This window comes from Pseudonaja textilis, chromosome 15, assembly GCF_049901715.1.
Source record: "Pseudonaja textilis isolate UNSWEBS1 chromosome 15, rPseTex1.2, whole genome shotgun sequence".
Lineage (NCBI taxonomy): Eukaryota > Metazoa > Chordata > Lepidosauria > Squamata > Elapidae > Pseudonaja > Pseudonaja textilis.
Genome location: NC_142004.1, coordinates 7,544,012 through 7,560,772, shown reverse-complemented (window position 1 = coordinate 7,560,772; position 16,761 = coordinate 7,544,012). Strand labels below are relative to the sequence as shown.

The 16,761-nt window shown below is 45.5% G+C and overlaps 1 protein-coding gene across 3 annotated transcripts in view; it reads left to right on the top strand.

Annotated features, from left to right (window-relative positions):
- GOLGA3 (golgin A3) overlaps positions 1 to 15,160 on the top strand; it is a 37,498-nt gene extending 22,338 nt beyond the window's left edge. For 2 of the 3 annotated variants that reach the window (XM_087913401.1, XM_087913399.1), the window contains exons 14-24: positions 134 to 228; positions 317 to 533; positions 617 to 760; positions 1,825 to 2,022; positions 3,575 to 3,691; positions 4,855 to 4,994; positions 6,023 to 6,155; positions 7,303 to 7,425; positions 8,923 to 9,087; positions 10,339 to 10,496; positions 11,529 to 15,160. In XM_087913401.1, the coding sequence (XP_087769527.1) occupies positions 134 to 228; positions 317 to 533; positions 617 to 760; positions 1,825 to 2,022; positions 3,575 to 3,691; positions 4,855 to 4,994; positions 6,023 to 6,155; positions 7,303 to 7,425; positions 8,923 to 9,087; positions 10,339 to 10,496; positions 11,529 to 11,736 (1,698 nt within the window). In that variant the 3' untranslated portion in view covers positions 11,737 to 15,160. The remainder of the gene's footprint in view (positions 1 to 133; positions 229 to 316; positions 534 to 616; positions 761 to 1,824; positions 2,023 to 3,574; positions 3,692 to 4,854; positions 4,995 to 6,022; positions 6,156 to 7,302; positions 7,426 to 8,922; positions 9,088 to 10,338; positions 10,497 to 11,528) is intronic. The other variant, XM_087913400.1, reaches the window with a different exon arrangement.
- The last annotated feature ends 1,601 nt before the right edge of the window (positions 15,161 to 16,761 follow it).

Below are 16,761 nucleotides of genomic sequence, written 5' to 3'. Positions count from 1 at the left end.
TGGTCGTAACTCGAAGACTGCCCGTTTTTTTTCTTTAACCCAGCTTTCTTCCTAAACAGGTAAGCTCGCTGCATTAAAAAAAAAATGAATCCTTTCCATTTTTCTTTCGTGTTTTTTTTACCACATTTCCCAGTCTTTGAAGTTCGACCAAGAACAGATGTCAGCTCTGGTCAAAGTCAACGAAGACTTAAAGCAGCAGGTTGACGAAATGCAACAAGAAACCAAGATGTGAGTATAGCTTGCGTTGGTTTAGCTGAACCTAACCCGTTACCTGTATCCGTTCTTAGTCCCTTTGCTGTTGGGTTCCCTTTGCCAGGGCCATTACCGAGCAGAAGCAGAAAATGAAGAGGTTGGGTTCCGACCTGAGCACGGCCCAGAAGGAGATGAAAGCCAAGCACAAAGCTTACGAGAACGCCGTCGGCGTCCTCAGCCGGCGCCTTCAGGAGGCCCTGTCCGCCAAGGAGTCGTCCGAAGCGGAGCTGAACGAACTCAAGGCCCAGTTCTCCGAGAGCAAAAATAACCAAGCTAGCCTAGTAAGCAATCTCACTTCTTTCCTCTTCTTAAAACCGTGGCATCCTTGACGCTGACCCCCGGCATGTTGCCTCTTGGCCTTCAGGAAAGGATCCGGACTCTGGAGGCGGAATTGCAGTCTCTCACCCACAGCAAGACGGTTCTGGAGAAGGAGCTTCAGGAAGTCATCTCGGTCACCAGCCAAGAACTGGAAGAGTACCGAGAGAAGGTCCTTGAGCTTGAAGACGAGGTAATGGCTAAATGGCTTGTTGTAAGGGTGTCAATTTCACTGAGGGCTGCGTCATGGCGGTGGTTGACCTTGGGGGTGGGGAGGCCTGGGCCTGGCTGGGTGGGCGTAGCTAGTTTGACGCCACTCCAAACTGCTGACATGGTTCCTCTTCGCATTGGATAGACTGGGCCGAAGCCAGGCTGGGCCGATCTTTCCTCTTCGCTTTGGGTAGACCCAGGACGGGCCCCATAGTAGTTGGGCCGGATCCAAGTACATTGCAGGCCAGATCGGGCCTTAAGTTTGACACCCTTGGCTTATTGGGTTGCTCCGCCATCTTCCATGGACATAAACCGAGCCATACTGAAACTGGTTTGACTCCACAATCTCTGGTGAGGGTTGGTTGAGTTGGATATGGCCAACGGGTTGCTTGAAACCCGGTTGAAGCCCTTCTTGGTTCTTGATAAGGACTGTAAGGAGTGACGGTCAACACGTTGGGCCTTTCCCGTCAGCCATGTTCAACTCGAGTCCTTTAACCCCGATTCCTGAAAATGGCGGGTGGGGGTTGCTGTTAGGGGCAAGCGGTCAATTCTTAGCTGAGTTAGGAAGAAAACTGCGAGGTCCTTGATGTTCTCTTAGCTGGGTTGTTTTCTTGCAAATGTTTCACGGCCATGCTATGCAACACCATCAAGTGCTAGAGTGGTGTTTGTGGAGGAGGAGTTGGAGGACTGTGGGGTCCTTGGTGCTCTCTGAGCTTGGTTTTTTCCCCGCAGACGTTTCATTACCCAACTAGATAACATCATCAGTGCTAAAAGAGAGTTGAGATTGTTTATATACAAGGGTTTGCCCTATTAAATTAAAAAAAAACCCAACAACTCAGGTTTTATTTCCAAGAGTTTAAGAAAAGAAACAAAAGGCCTTGGAATTGGAATCATGAATCTAGCTTATCTGTCTCCTCTTCAAAATCAAGTGTGTTCTGATAGCCCCGAGAAAGGTCTTCAGGGAAAGAGGTCGGTGTTTTTCTTTTAATTGAGGATGCGGTGCGATGTTGTTAATGGGGGGGCGAAATGGTTTGTGTGGCCACACAGCTTCAAGAGGCAAGAGGCTTCCGGAGGAAGATCAAGCGCCTGGAAGAGGCCAACAAGAAGCTTTCGCTGGAACTGGAACACGAGCGTGGAAAGTTCACCGGCCTGAGCCAGTCCAACGCGGCTCTGCGAGAGCACAACCGCATCCTCGAAGTGGCTCTAGCCAAGAGAGAGGCGGATCTGGTGCAGTTGAATCTCCAGGTAGATTTCTCCTTCTCTTTCTCTTCTTCTCTTTCTCTTCCTTCTTCTCCTTCTCCTTCTCTTTCTCTTCTTCTCTTTCTCTTCTTCTCTTTCTCTTCTTCTCTTTCTCTTTCTCTTCCTTCTTCTCTTTCTCCTTCTCCTTCTCTTTCTCTTCCTTCTTTTCCTTCTCTTTCTCTTCCTTTTTTTCCTTCTCCTTCTCTTTCTCTTCCTTCTTCTCTTTCTCCTTCTCTTTATCTTCCTTCTTCTTCTCTTTCGCTTTCTCTTCTTCTCTTTCTCTTTCTCTTCCTTCTTCTCGTTCTCCTCTTTCTCTTTCTCTTTCTTCTTCTCCTTCTCTTTCTCTTCCTTCTTCTCCTTCTCTTTCTCTTTCTCTTCCTTCTTCTCCCTCTCTTTCTCTTCTTCTTTTTCTTTCTCTTCCTTTTTCTCCTTCTCTTTCTCTTCCTTCTCCTTCTTCTCTTTCTCTTCCTTCTTCTCCTTCTCTTTCTCTTTCTCTTCCTTCTTCTCTTTCTCCTTCTCTTTCTCTTCCTTCTTCTCTTTCTCTTTCTCTTCCTTCTCCTTCTCTTTCTCTTTCTTGGTCATAATTTTACATTTTTCAGTGGCGTTGCAACTCTCGAGTGGTCACAAAACAAACTGTTGTAGGTCAAGGACTATCCGTGTCATGAGACGCTGCCTTCTTAAATCTAATCCTGGCTCCATCTGGCCGCCTCCTGCAGCTTTCCGAGGGGACGGTTCCCAGAGGTTTTATTTAGAAGAGTGTTTCTCAACCGTGACAAGGTCACGATGAGTTGGTTTCAGCTCTCAAAATTCCCCAGCCAGCCACCAATTGGAGTCACTACACCTTAATCCTTCTGAGATTGAAACACACTCCTTTAGACCAGCGGTTGCCAACCGGTGGGGCCGGGGACCACTGGTGGCCTGAGAGAAAATTTTGGTGGTCCACAGAGAAATGTCCCCGTCCCCTCCCAAAAGCAATTAATCCAGGTTGCTTGGGAACACAAGGCTTCCCTGCCCACATGGCCCACCCACCCACTGGCCCCCACCCTTCGGCCAAGCGCAAACCTTAACCTTGAGTAGAGCCATGCGAGCTGGAACTGGAAGATAAGACCAACGGCGAGGGAGGGAAATCCGCCCCGGGGTGGCTTGCTGACGTTGAGGGGAAAGTCAGTCCCATGTTCCAGAGCTGCAGGAGTCCCAGGACTGGCCCTTTGGTCATCCCAGAGCAGCTGCTCCAGTCCATGGCACGCCGGTGCACCCGGGCGGAGGAGCAGCTGCTCCGGTATGACCAAACGGCCAGTCCTGTGGCTCCTGCAGCTCTGGAACATGGGACCGACTTTCCCCCCAACGTCAGCAAGCCAGAATTCATATTAGTGGTCCGTGGGATTTAAAATTACGGGTTGGGTGGTTCCCCTGAGGTCCAAACGGTCGGCGACCCCTGCTTTAGACCATGGCTCCCCTGACTCATCCAGCAAGTCCTCCGTCGTGCGGGAGAATTAAATAATAAACGAGGGCAGAAATAAACAGCGCCTCCTCTGCCTTTGATCTTCCTGCCTTCCAGGTCCAGGCGGTTCTGAGGAGCAAAGAAGAAGAAGATCGAAAGATGAGGCAGCTGATTCAGACTTTGCAAACGGCTTTGGAGAAAGAAAAGGCCAACGTCCTCAGTCTTAAGGAGCAGGTACAGTCCTGGCTGAAAGCGTCCAGAGCTTTTGGTAGGTAGGTAGGTAGGTAGGTCAGGATGGTATACAGCAGGGGTGTCCAACCTTGGCAACTTGAAGACTTGTGGACTTCAACTCCCAGAATTCCTCAGCCAGCATTGCTGGCTGAGGAATTCTGGGAGTTGAAGTCCACAAGTCTTCAAGTTGCCAAGGTTGGACACCCCTGGTATACAGTATAAATGAGTTGACTTTGCTGTGCATTACTGTGAACATTGCCAAGATGTAAGATCTGGAAATGTGGTGGTGTGCAGGTTGTTGTGGCCCACTGGCTCAGAGTTAGACCTGGAGGAGGTTGAGAGGGAGCCCCCTTGGAAGGCTCTGCTAAGGAAACCGCATCGGAGATAGAGGCAGGTAGAGAGGCAGCTGTCTTTGTGGCCTGAGCTGAGTGAGGGGGAGGAACAGATAGGACCCATCCCAGAGGCATGTATGCATAGAGCGGAGAGGAGAGCAATGGAAATCAATAAGCTGGCTCTCAGGGAAAGGCAGATGCTAGCCAGCCCTCCCCGGCTGGGAAATAAATAGGAAGGGTTTGGAAGTGGGAAATAAATAGGAAGGGTTTGGAAGTGGGAAATAAATAGGAAGGGTTTGGAAGTGGGAAATAAATAGGAAGGGTTTGGAACAGACAACCAGTGGTTTTTAGCAAGCAATTCAGATTCCTTGGCTTAACCCAGGCTGGTTCAGAACACAGGTTTAGCCTGATCAGGTACCCCAGGCGGGGAACACAACCTGATAAACTAATTCTACTTTACTGTAAAGCAACCTCGACACAGAATCTTGCAAAGTTTGAAAGTGCGGTTCTCCCACTGTCTCCTTTACAGCCTGAGAAACTAGGCTGGGTCCCTTCTTTTATCCTTTGCCCCCCCACCCATTATGCAGCTGTGGGCTACGCTGCCTCTTATCTGACCGTTTCCTAAGCAGCATCTCTTCTTCCTGCCTCCTAAGGTTCCCCCCCCCCACAATACACCGCCCTACAAATGGGCTGGACTTCAACTCCCAGAATCCCTAGCCAACCTGGCTGTAACCTAGTGTGGGGAGCTGAAACCCGACCCACTGGTAGGGCACCGAGGTTGGGGAAGGGGCTACGTTTTTGCCTGTGAGGTAACGATGCAACGTGCCATGGCAGGTTACGACGACTAAAGCGGAGTCGGCGCACAACCGTCGGCACTATAAAGCTGCTGCTCTGGAACTCGGCGAGGTCAAGCGGGAGCTGCAAGCCAAAGAGGTCCTGATCCAGGCTCTCCAGGTTGAAGTCGACAAGTTGCAGTGAGTGTTGAAATGCTGGCGTTTGTCAGGCTGTGATTTGTTGGCTGCCTTAGTCGTGTGTGCAAACTGTGCAAATGAATGAGGGGAAAGGAACCTTGTGTAGCTTGTGTACAGTGAGCTAGAGAAACAACCTACAGAAGGACTGGAGGAACCTGGGGGGGGCGGGGTTAAAAGAGCTATCAGCCTAGAATCCCTATGTAGTCACAAGGGAACTAAGTCCAACCCGGAAGTGATATTCAGCCGGTTCTGACCGGTTCTGGAGAACCGGTAGCGGAAATTTTGAGTAGTTCGGAGAACCGGCCAATCCCGCCTCTGACTGGCCCCGCCAACCCCATCTATTCTCTGCCTCCCATTGAGTCCCAGCTGATTGGCTGGGTTTTCTTTGGTTGCCCTGCACAGGAGAACGGAGCTGGAAAGCAGTTCAGTGGGGTGGGGAGGGAATGGGATTTTGCAGTAACCTTCCCCCAGGAGTGGGGTAGGAGCCTCTGTGGCGCAGTGGTTAGAGTGCAGTACTGCAGGCTACTTCTGCTGACTGCCGGCTGACTGCAATTTGGCAGTTCGAATCCCACCAGGCTCAAGGTTGACTCAGCCTTCCATCCCTTCCGAGGTGGGTAAAATGAGGAGACCCCGATTGTTGGGGGCAAGAGGCTGGCTCTGTAAACCGCTTAGAAAGGGCTGTAAAGCACTATAAAGCGGTATATAAGTCTAAGTACTATTGCTATTTTACAGTATCCTTCCCCTGCCACACCCACCAAGCTACGCCCATAGAACCAGTCATAAAAAAAAAAAATTGAATACCACCACCGGGACGCCAACCCCTTGTTTGAGTGCCGTTGGCCCTTATCTAACTTCTAACCGGCGTTAACTGTGAATTGAGAAGGTTCCTGTGCCTCACTTAGCAACATAAACTTTGAGCTCCGTTGTGGTCCTGAGTCGAGGACTATTTGTAGTCCATATGGGATTGCAACGCGGTCGTTCCCGAGAACGTGGATGTCCCCGAGGTGATTTGAGCCTCTTGTCTCTTCTAGGGGAGAAGACGGGAAGCGCTCCGAGGAAGTCTCGCAGATCCAGCGGGAGCTGGTTGACGCTCGGTCCCAGCTTCAACTTCTGCAGAAGCAGCTGGATGATCAACTGGACAAGCAACCTGTGGAAAATCAAGAGGTGAAAGCTCGGCCTTGGCTTTTCCTTTCCCCCTTGACGCGCTTTACGTGTGCAGCAGAAAAACACCAAGGGAACACAAGTAGAAGAAGACCACAATCGCCAACGAAAAGGAAACTGGGTGGAGAAAATCTGAATTGGTGAAGAATCTATGGTGCAACTGCATTGGAAATGTTTTAGGTGGGGTCCTTGGTGTTCTCTGAGCTTGCTTATTTCCTTGCAGATTGGTCATTACGCAAACTAGGTAACACCATCAATGCACTGATGATTTGGGTCATGAAACGCCTGCAAAAAAAAAAAAACACGACCTCAGAGAGCACCAAGGACCCCTCGTGTCAACCCTGAGCTACAGATATCCTCCTTTATTAATGTTCGGTGTATTCTGAAAAGGCATTTCAGAATTGGGGGGGGGGGGAACACAGAAGGGCAACCCATAATTATTTCACGTTTCCCTTTAAGGGTAAAGTTTTACATGTTTGGATTTTTAACCGAGGTGGGGAAAGACAAAAGCATTGTTAAGCGTTTTGTTGTCATTGTCCTATTTTATAGCCCGTCAGTACTTGGAATCTGAATATAGGGATCTTATTTGCCCTGCCCCGTACAATATATAATAAAATTGTAGATCTGGCTGCCACAAAATGCCTTCTGGCTCAGTTGGCGTTCCCAAAGGTTGTGTCAGGCTCCAAAAACAGAGTTAATTCTGAGCAGTGTCCTGTATTGTTCCCTGGCCTGTAGACAGAATCTTGCCAAACTCAAGCAAACTTATTTACATCGTGAAAGACGCACACTGAGAACTTCTAGGAAGAAGCTATCTTGATTCTCTTTCTCCTAAATTTTGTTGTCCCTGGGTCCTCTGGAATGCAGCCCCTGGACCCTGCTGGGAAGCCAGACTGCATTCCACCACATATTGAAATCACTTCTTGGAGAGGGAAGGTCTTCATTGGTTTTGAGCCAGGATTGGTAGATGGATCATTCGAATTCTTGAACTGTATTCCTCTGGAATTCCTTCATGGACGATTTGACTGCAGAGGAAAGCCCGCTACTATGTTTTGAACTGCGTGGAAGCCCACACTGGTGCTTATTGACCTCTCCTAAAGGAAGAGTCTGTCCAAAGCTTTCCATGGTTTGACTTGTCTGTCTGTCCTTGCAGTTGGAAGACCTCAAATGGGAAGTTGAACAGAAAGAGGGAGAACTCCAAACTTTGAAGCAACAGCTGGATTTGACGGAGCAACGCAGTCAGAAGGAGTTGGAAGGCGTGCAGTTAGTTCTCCAGGTATTCTCACTGGATTCTACAGATGTTTCCTGCCCTAGACTGGTCCTTCTGAAAGAGTTAGAGGCAAAATAGGATTCCAAAGGAATAAAAACAAGATCAGGGATGTTCCGGGCCTGAATTCAGATTCTGTTTCTCAAAATTTTCAAAATCTTAACAAAGCCTTCTGTTCTAGAAGCAGTGAAAACTTTGCAGCAAGGTTGACACATCACGCTGAGCTAATATGTGGTTCGTTTGGCCTTGGGTTCAGTGTATTGTATGAAGCCAGGGATCGTAGTTGAAAACCACCACACTGGGGTGCTGTGTGAACCCTTGGGATGTAGTCAACACATCCTGGTGGAAATAAATGTTGCCCTAATGTCCGAGCGTTTGCAGTGTCACTACTATTGCGAGACAACCCAAGAGCAAAACACAACACACAGAGGTGTTGTCTTTTTTACACAGTAGTTTATATACAAGACAGCTGTATACATACATATTCATGATAGGCAAATACCTGGCAAGTAAAGAATCTTCTTTACTCTGTACTGAAAACTACAATGTAGACAGAACATAAGGAGAGAGAGATACGCCCTCTCATGGCTTTATATATAGAGACAACTTCTTAAAGTGACAATAACCCTGTGGACCCATTTTCAGTCTTAAAGTGGCAATAACTCTGCTGACTCATCGCATCAGCATTTACAGCAGCCTTACGGCGGCTGGTCAGCTATTAAATCAATACCTTAATAAAGTATGTGAGCTCAGCCAAGGGTCTCCTAAGTAGATATGATAAAATTGTGCTTGAATTAGACTTATTTTTTGCAATGATCATTGCTTACAGTTTGTCATGCCCCTGTCGGACTCTGAATCCAAGGACAACTGACAGGGAGTGGGAGTGTGGCTCTCTTGGCTGTGGAGGAAACTGGGGAAGGGCAAAGTCCAGTTGGGCAAAGCAGGGGAGAGGTAGAACAAGGGAGAGGGAATTCAGAGGAAGACCCCCCTCTTCATCCTAGGGCACGCAAGGAGGAATGGATAAGAAAGCAACGTGGGTTGCGTGGCTTATGGGGGAGGAATGGGCCCTGATTCCCTTCCTTAGCCACAGCTGGGAACACAGTTTATATGAAAGGCAGGCTGTGTATGGCAGGCTGCTGGGAGCAAACATGACTTTATCTTGTGTTGTCGTTGCTTATCTGTCTTCCTGGTATCCTCCCAACCCTGTGAGTTTTGCCATGCCTTCAAATCTGAAATTCTTGCTCCTGCCCTGCCCAACTAATTACTTCAGTTTGGCTTGATTGGACTTTTAAGTTACAGTTTGTGTTAACCATGTTTTGGACTGAATTTTCTCCAGTTAAAGGCTGTTCCTGGGAGAGTTTTTCTCCAGTCAGAAGGTAACCTGGACATTGGGGGCAAAGTTGGAAATAATAAAGGGACTCTTATTGATGATCTGACTGTGTTGCCTTTGTGCCACGCCCCTTTGGGTCATCACACTGTTTCTTGGCTATCCATTCTTCCTTCTAGAACCTCAAGGCGGAGTTGGAGATGGTTCGGGACGATTTGTCCATAACTCAGAAAGATAAGTTCGTGCTCCAAGCGAAAATGTCTGAACTGAAGAACAGCATCAAGACTCTGCTCCAACAGAACCAGCAGCTGAAGCTGGACTTGAAACAGGGGAAAATGAAAAAGGTACCTGGAGATAACGTGGACTGTCCCACCGCTTTCATACTCGCCACTTTCCCGTTAGCCTGGATCCCAAGCCTGCAATCCAGATGATGTTTTGATCTGGAAGTTGCTTTTCTGTTTTTAGCCATTGTGCGGGATTGGATTTATGAGGGGGCGGGGGGGGGGCTCCTGGTTACTGCAGTCCGGGACTACTTCCAGTTAGTCCTCAATGTACAACCACACAGTGAGATATTCGCAATAGCGCTTAGACGTACATACTGTTTCACAGTGCTTCATAGCCCCTCTCTAAGCGGTTTACAGAGTCAGCCTCTTGTGCCCAACAATCTGGGTCTTCATTTTACCCACCTCGGAAGGAGGGAAGGCTGAGTCAGCCTTCAGCCAGTGAGAATCGAACTCCTGGTTGTGGGCAGAGTTAGCCTGCAATACTATATTCTAACCACTGTGCACCATGGATGGATGGATGGATGGATGGATGGATGGATGGATGGATGGATGGATGGATGGATGGATGGAAGGAAGGAAGGAAGGAAGGAAGGAAGGAAGGAAGGAAAGAAAGAAAGAAAGAAAGAAAGAAAGAAAGAAAGAAAGAAAGAAAGAAAGAAAGAAAGAAGGAAGGAAGGAAGGAAGGAAGGAAGGAAGGAAGGAAGGAAGGAAGGAAGGAAGGAAGGGGAAGGGAAGAAGGAAAGGAAAGGAAAGGAAAGGAAAGGAGAAAAGGAAGAACAATAGCAATAGCACTTAGAATTATATGCCACTTAATAGTGCTTTTACAGCCCTCTCTAAGTGGTTTACAGAGTCAGCCTCTTGCCCCCCCAAACAATCTGGGTGCTCATTTTACCCACCTCGGAAGGATGGAAAGCCGAGTCAACCTTGAGCCGGTCAGGATCGAACTCCTGGTAGTAGGCAGAATTACCCTGCAATCCTGAATTCAGACTATTGGATGATAGATAGATAGACAGACTAGGCAGACAGAGAGACTGACATGGAAAGAGAGAGAAAGAGAGAAACAGTGAGGGAGAGAGAGAGAGAGAGAAACAGTGAGGGACGGAGGGACAGAGACAGATAGCAAGAGCCCTTAGACATATACAGCATTACAGGACTTTCCATCCCTCTCTAAGCAGTTTACAGAGTCAGCCTCTTGCCCCCAACAATCTGGGTCTCCTCATTTTACCCACCTCGGAAGGACGGAAGGCTGAGTCAACCTTGAGTCAACCTGAAAGTAAGTTTGTTGTTGATGGTCTTTTTTGTTTTTAAAAGAAGAAACTCAAGGGAGAGACCGGTTCAAATCCGGTGACCCCAGTGAAGATTCCCGATTGTCCTGTCCCCGCTGCCTTGCTAGAAGAGCTGCTGAAACCTCCATCGGCGGTGAGTAAAGAGCCACTGAGGAACCTCAACAGCTGCCTCCAGCAACTCCGGTGAGTCACGTTTTCTGCCTTTTTCAACTCCCTATCATCATCTAAAAAATAAAAAATGGCCGTGTGCAAAACCGAAAAGCACCTAGAAAGAAACAATCTCAAATTATGCTGCAAATAATTTGGGAATCCCAAGTGCTATTTTGAGGGTCGACTCGTTTTTTTTACTGCCAATGAATCTCCTCACATTCCTAAAACAAAGGATTGGGGTGAGGGGCTGTTTTTCCGATTTTGGGGGCCTGGGAAACGAATACAGATGGTTCAGCAGGATTCTTCTTAATAGCAACAGCAGTTAGACTTATACACCGCTTCACAGGGCTTTACAGCCCTCTCTAAGCAGTTTATGGAATCAACATATTGCCCCCAAGAATCCCCATTTTACCGACCTTGGAAGAATGGAAGGCTGAGTCAACACTGAGACAGTCAGGATCAAATCCCAGGCTGTGGGCAGAATTAGTCTTCAGTACTGAATTCTGATAGAAGATAGGTAGGTAGGTGGGTGGGGGGATGGATAGATGATAGACAGACAGACTGAACAGACAGACAAATAGAGTTGACAGCCAGAGAGTGAGAGAGAAACTAAAAGACAGAGAGAGAGAGAGAGAGTGCAACATAGATAGCAATAGCCCTTAGATCAAGCTCTCCAAACTTGGCAACTTGAAGACTTGTGGACTTCAACTCCCAGAATTCCTCAGCCAGCATAGGTGGTGAGGAATTCTGGGAGTTGAAGTCCGCAAGTCTTCAAGTTGCCAAGTTTGGAGACCTGACTGGGCAATTCTGGGAGCTGAAGTCCACGAGTCTTCAAGTTGCCAAGTCTAAGCCATTTACAAAGTCAGCGTATGGGCCTCAAACCATCTGGGTCCTCATTTTACCGACCTCACAAGGAGGGAAGGCCGAGTCAACTTTGAACCAGTCAGGACCGAACTCCTGGCAATTGGCCAGCGAGTCAGCCTGCAATGCAGCATTCTAACCCCCTGAACCACCACGGCTCTAAACCGTTGTTGTTTCTCTTCCGCGTTTCTGACCGTCTGAAAGGCAAGAGATGGACAGCCTGCAGCGTCAAATGGAAGAGCACACTGTGACGGTCCACGAATCGATGTCTTCCTGGACACAGATCGAAGGCCAGTTGACAGACCTCACTAGTAATCTTTCTGTAACTCTGTTAGCCAATGAGAGTCTTCCTCACACAGACCTCCAGGATCATAAGCCAAACACGGACGTCCAGGAAGAGGTGACCCAGTGATCCCAAGGCCCACGGATTTCCATCAGAACTGCTTTAAGTATGTTTAAAAAAAAAAAGAGAGAAGTATTTATCAAAACCCTATTTATATTTTGTTCTTAAACCTTTTAGAGTCTTCAGTCTACGGTTCGTTTTAGCAAACGGGGAATTATTTTTTTTTTGAAGGCCGTGGCTTGATCAGACAAGCAGAAATGGAAATGGTGGGCTGGAAAGGAGGAAAGGATGTGAGGTTTGCTGTATTAAACTTTTGAGAACTAAGGATTTGGATTAGGATGTCTGCAGAAAGAAGACAAAACAGGGTCCCTTTTAGTTTCCGGTTTTTTGGGAATTTTGTGACTGTTAATGGATACTCCACCAAATCCAGTATTTTTTTAATTATGGTATCTTTTGATTCATATTCCAACACATCAAGCAACCAAATTGCTCGTCGCGGAACCACAGTGAAGCTGTTTATCCAATGGCACCAGTTGGCTCCTAAGCAAATAATTTCCCAGTAAAAGGTTTGGATTCCTCTTCTGACAGATGCTGTTTGCACATTTTTCGTTGTTGTTTCTCTTTGCAGACATCTGCAGGATGGAATTGTGGGTGAGGTTACTTTGTTCTGGAGCCTCTTACATATATATGGATTCTTCTATAGATTATAAAGCACCTGGGTCGGGGCTTGTGTGGTTTTTTGGGTCTTACTAAAGGTGACTTGTTAAGTTTTTGGTGTCCTGCAAAACATGGTGTGGATGTGGGCCCGAGAAAGCTAAAACCAGAGCTTTTTAGACATTTAATTCACTTATTTATCTTTCAAAGAGAAATGTTCTATTCTGCCTATAAAATCCTAGTTTCTTAGCTTTAATTCCATCCTCCACCCCATGGCTTCCTCTTGAGACTTAACCAGGAGCCAGAATTCATGTACTGTTTTTTTTTTTTTGCAAAATGCGTCTTCATTTATAATTCATCGGTTGAAATACTATAGTTTCTTTAAATTGTTTCTCGACAACTGACAGCACCTTTTTGTGCTCTGGGTGGAAAGACGGGATTTTTACCCAGGCAAAATTGTACTGTAGGATATGCTAGGAAATAACAGGAAGCGTGAATGGAGAACACAAAGGTAGGAGATATTGTGAGCTTGGCTGGAAGTTATGGATGCTTGAGGTGAGACTCAGATGAGGGAGTCTCGTCCAAGATCTTAGCAGATACAATTGTGAAATCAGCAGCTGTGAGTCTCACCCTGTCTTCATGCACACCGCATTTACGGGAGCATACCAGACTGCCCCTACAATGCCACATCGTCCAGAGCTAAACCTAAATCTAAAGTTTAGATAACTTCACGGATTAAACGTGATGAAGGACATTTTGGAGCAGGACTAACAGGTGGAGACAATCTATAAATGAAATTTCTGTTTCAACAGTCTGACCAAAAAAAAAAAAGCTCCCAACTTTGAGTGGTATGGATTGATTGAATGCGGAAGGATTATTTTCCCCAGTATTTGTAGAAATGTCACTCTGATTTTCCTGTTAAAGCCAAGACATTTTTTTTCACTAGGTATTCTGCTTTTTCTCAAAACGGACTTTAGATAGGCACTTTGATTGTTCAGCTTTTTCCAACCTGAGTTTCGATATTTTTAATATTCTGATTCTGAAACTTCTGTCAGGCATTTTTTATTTTTATTTTCATCTAATACGTGAAGGAAAGGTGGTTTTTTTAAATGTAAAGCTTTCTACATTTGAGAGGAAGGAATCTCAGATACGCTTAACTATTTGATAAGACTAATCCAAACTTATCAAAACACCATCTTGAAGGCTTTATGGGTCAATTTAGACAGGTGGTAACTTTTATTATAAAGTTGGTTTTATACAGTAAAATAGCAATGGTTTTTTTTGCCGCTCATATCTGTGAAGCTTATATATTTGCTAATGTATGCAAGAAATACTGTAGTATTTAAACACCAAAGTCAATATTACGTAATGAATAATATGTATACGATCCTTCCAAACTTTGCTGTTCCACTTAGTTGTTTGCATTTTACAATTTTTGATTTACTCATGAAGAGTTTTCTGAGTGTGCTATCAACGGTCATAACTGAAAAAAATACTCCTTCAACAATTTTGGAGAGGTGAAGGGGCAAAAACAGAGTTGTATTTTTACTAAATGAAAAATCCATTTCTCCCGCTTCCCTTTTCCAGACCGTCTTATTTATACTTCCCGTGGCTTGTCATTTTGACTAGGAAAGAAGTGGATTGTGTAAGTCTGGGAATCCCTGACTCCGCAAATTTCCTCTCGAAAAAAATATTTAATGTCATTCTCTCTTTTTAAAAGTGCTATCATTTAATTCATACTTCGAGAAACCAGGGTTGTGAAGGGCTCTCCACCTGCACTTTCAGACTAATCAAGATCTATAAATCATTCAGGGTGGTCCCTTGTGGTTTTTATTTTTAAATATTCAAAATAAATAATAGAGCCATTATGGTTATTGCATTTTTTCTTACAAAATGAAGGTTTATTTATCCCTGGAAGGTAACAGCTAGATGTGACTGTTTTCAGTGTTTTTCTGAATATTAGCAGAGGTTGGTTCTGAAGGCTTAAATCTGTCATTGTTCACAGTAATTTTCTGCAGTGCAGCAATATGGTGACTATTAATTCACCTTACGGTCTTCCAGGTTATTTGGAGACTTACGCGTTCTGTGAACTTTTTCCTTATGCATCGTCAGTTTCATTTTCCAATCTGGCAATGCTTGTCTCATTCTACCAGGAAAAAAAAAATTCTGCTTGAAAGAAAAATACTTCTTCCAGAGGGAAGCAGGCTTTGAAAGATGCTTTGGGAAAACTGGTCCTTCTCTAAATCAAAATTGTAGTTTTTACTTTTTGGGTAAGCAGCTGCACTAAGTCAAAAGGGAGCACTGATGCTAGCTATCACCTTTACAATTATGTCACTGACTTTTTGAGTGACAGATATGTAATAAAAGTAAAGTTGCCTCACTTTAGAAATTCTGGTCAAACAGTCCCATTTATAATGAGGATCTGTTTCAACGTAGTTTCAAAGTTTTTCTTCCCCTTGCTTGAAAATGCAGAACACTTACCCTCTGAGATGGGAAAATTTTAGATTCTTACTCATAGGAATCTCTTCTGTTACAGTAGCCAATGCAGAATATTCTTTTCCCAAAAGAACATCATATGCATATCATTTTATCACATTTTTTCTTGTTCCCGGCAAACGGTTGTCTCATTCTATTTAATGAGGGGGTGGAATTGTCATTTTCATAACATGTTTGAGTGAGTGTTCCAAAGGAAGAGTTTAGATGTGTTTGATTCAAGATTAATAATTGTGCTTTAAAAAAAAAAAACAGGGCATGTTAATTTAAGAAAAATCTTTAAGATACGCTAAACATTCTTGAAAGGTTTTGTGCAATAAACTATTTTTCATTAAAAAAAAGAAAAGATGTGCCCACTGCGTATTTTAACTCTATGGTGTGTATTTTAACTTTATAGGAGAGCCATGTTAAGTCGACGCCAGTCGTGTTGTCTGTGATAATTTGAGTCCAGCCATTTGTGCCTTGAGTGGGAAGGCTGGGATGGTTTGGTCAGTGATCTATTTATTTTTTTGGCTGCCTACTGTAATGCTCGTGTGTCCAGCTCTCCTTTAAATTGTTGGAAGAAATATCTGGGTTCAGTTCCAAGTGGGGAAAAAAGACACTGGAAACTTGGAGGCTGTTCGGAAAGATGGTTTAATAGTGGACAGGAACACATGGCTTGGAGTTCCAAAGAAGGAAGGGATGATCACATGCTTCAAGATGTTGGGTGAAGGAAAAGAAGGGTGAGCTGAGATGCTGAGAGTCCCTTATATACCTTCTGTTGGGCCCCACCTTCGGGTTTCCTGTTCCTGTGTAAGAAACGTATCCCACCAGCTGTCAGACTCCCAGGGGCAGGAGGGCCTTAGGTAACTTTGTAGGCTTTGTCTGGACCACCAGGCTTCACCTGAGTGCTGGCTGATCTTCCCAGGCCAGGTGGTGAGGTGGGTAGAGGCCTTTGTTATGTAGAATACTCTGGCCCAGGCCTTAATAGCCCACCCATTAACAAAGGTGGCGGGGGTGGTGGTGAGCTTCTGCCTCTCTGAGTTTCTACTTCTCTTTTTAGGGGAAATATTCTGCCTTTTTAGTATATCCCAAAATATTTCATTTTCCTAGGAGAGGGGTGGGTTTTAATGTCCAACAAAATCTACATCCCATCAATTGTACAGGTAGCCCTCGACTTGCAGCAATTCATTTAGTGACCGTTTGAAGTTACAACAGCACTGGAAAAAGTGACTTAGGGGCATTTTTCACACTTGTGACCGCTGTAGCGTCCCCGTGCTAACGTGATCAAAATTCAGATGCTTGGCAACTGACTCATATTTACGACGACTGTTTCGTCCAGGGATCAGGCAATCCCGTTCTGCGACCTTCTGGCAAGCAATGTCAACGGGGAAGCCAATTTCACTTAACAAAACCAGGTTGCTGGCCTAACAATGGCAGTGATTCACTTAACAACGGTGGCAAGGCATAAAAGGGGGCGAAACTCAAATGAACAAATGACTCATTTAGCAACATAAATTTTGGGCTCCGTTGTGGTCATAAGTCGAGGACTACCAGGACCCTTTTTAAAAAAATAATTGATTTCTGTAATTGAAATAATTGATTAGAAATCAATTATTAGAAATAATAGAAATGATTTGCCTTTGATTGTTTCCTGTTTCTTTGACCTTAACAAACAAGGAGTGGATTCTGATGAAAAAGACCAGATCAGAGATTTAAAAAATTGGCCAGAAAGTTGAACTTTAGTCAACTCATAATAATTTGGAACCAGCCATTTGCAAAGATAAGCCGCCTTTGCAAACCTAAGAGCTAGAAAGTTATAAACCTAAGAGTTAAGCGCAACGTGGCTTTGCTGGAGAACTTGGCTGCATTCTCCACTTCCGGTTTCCATGCGGCTCCGCCGACGCCACTCATCTCCAGCCTTTGCGTGGCAGCTTCGGAGGCTTCAATCGGAAACCGGAAGTGTTT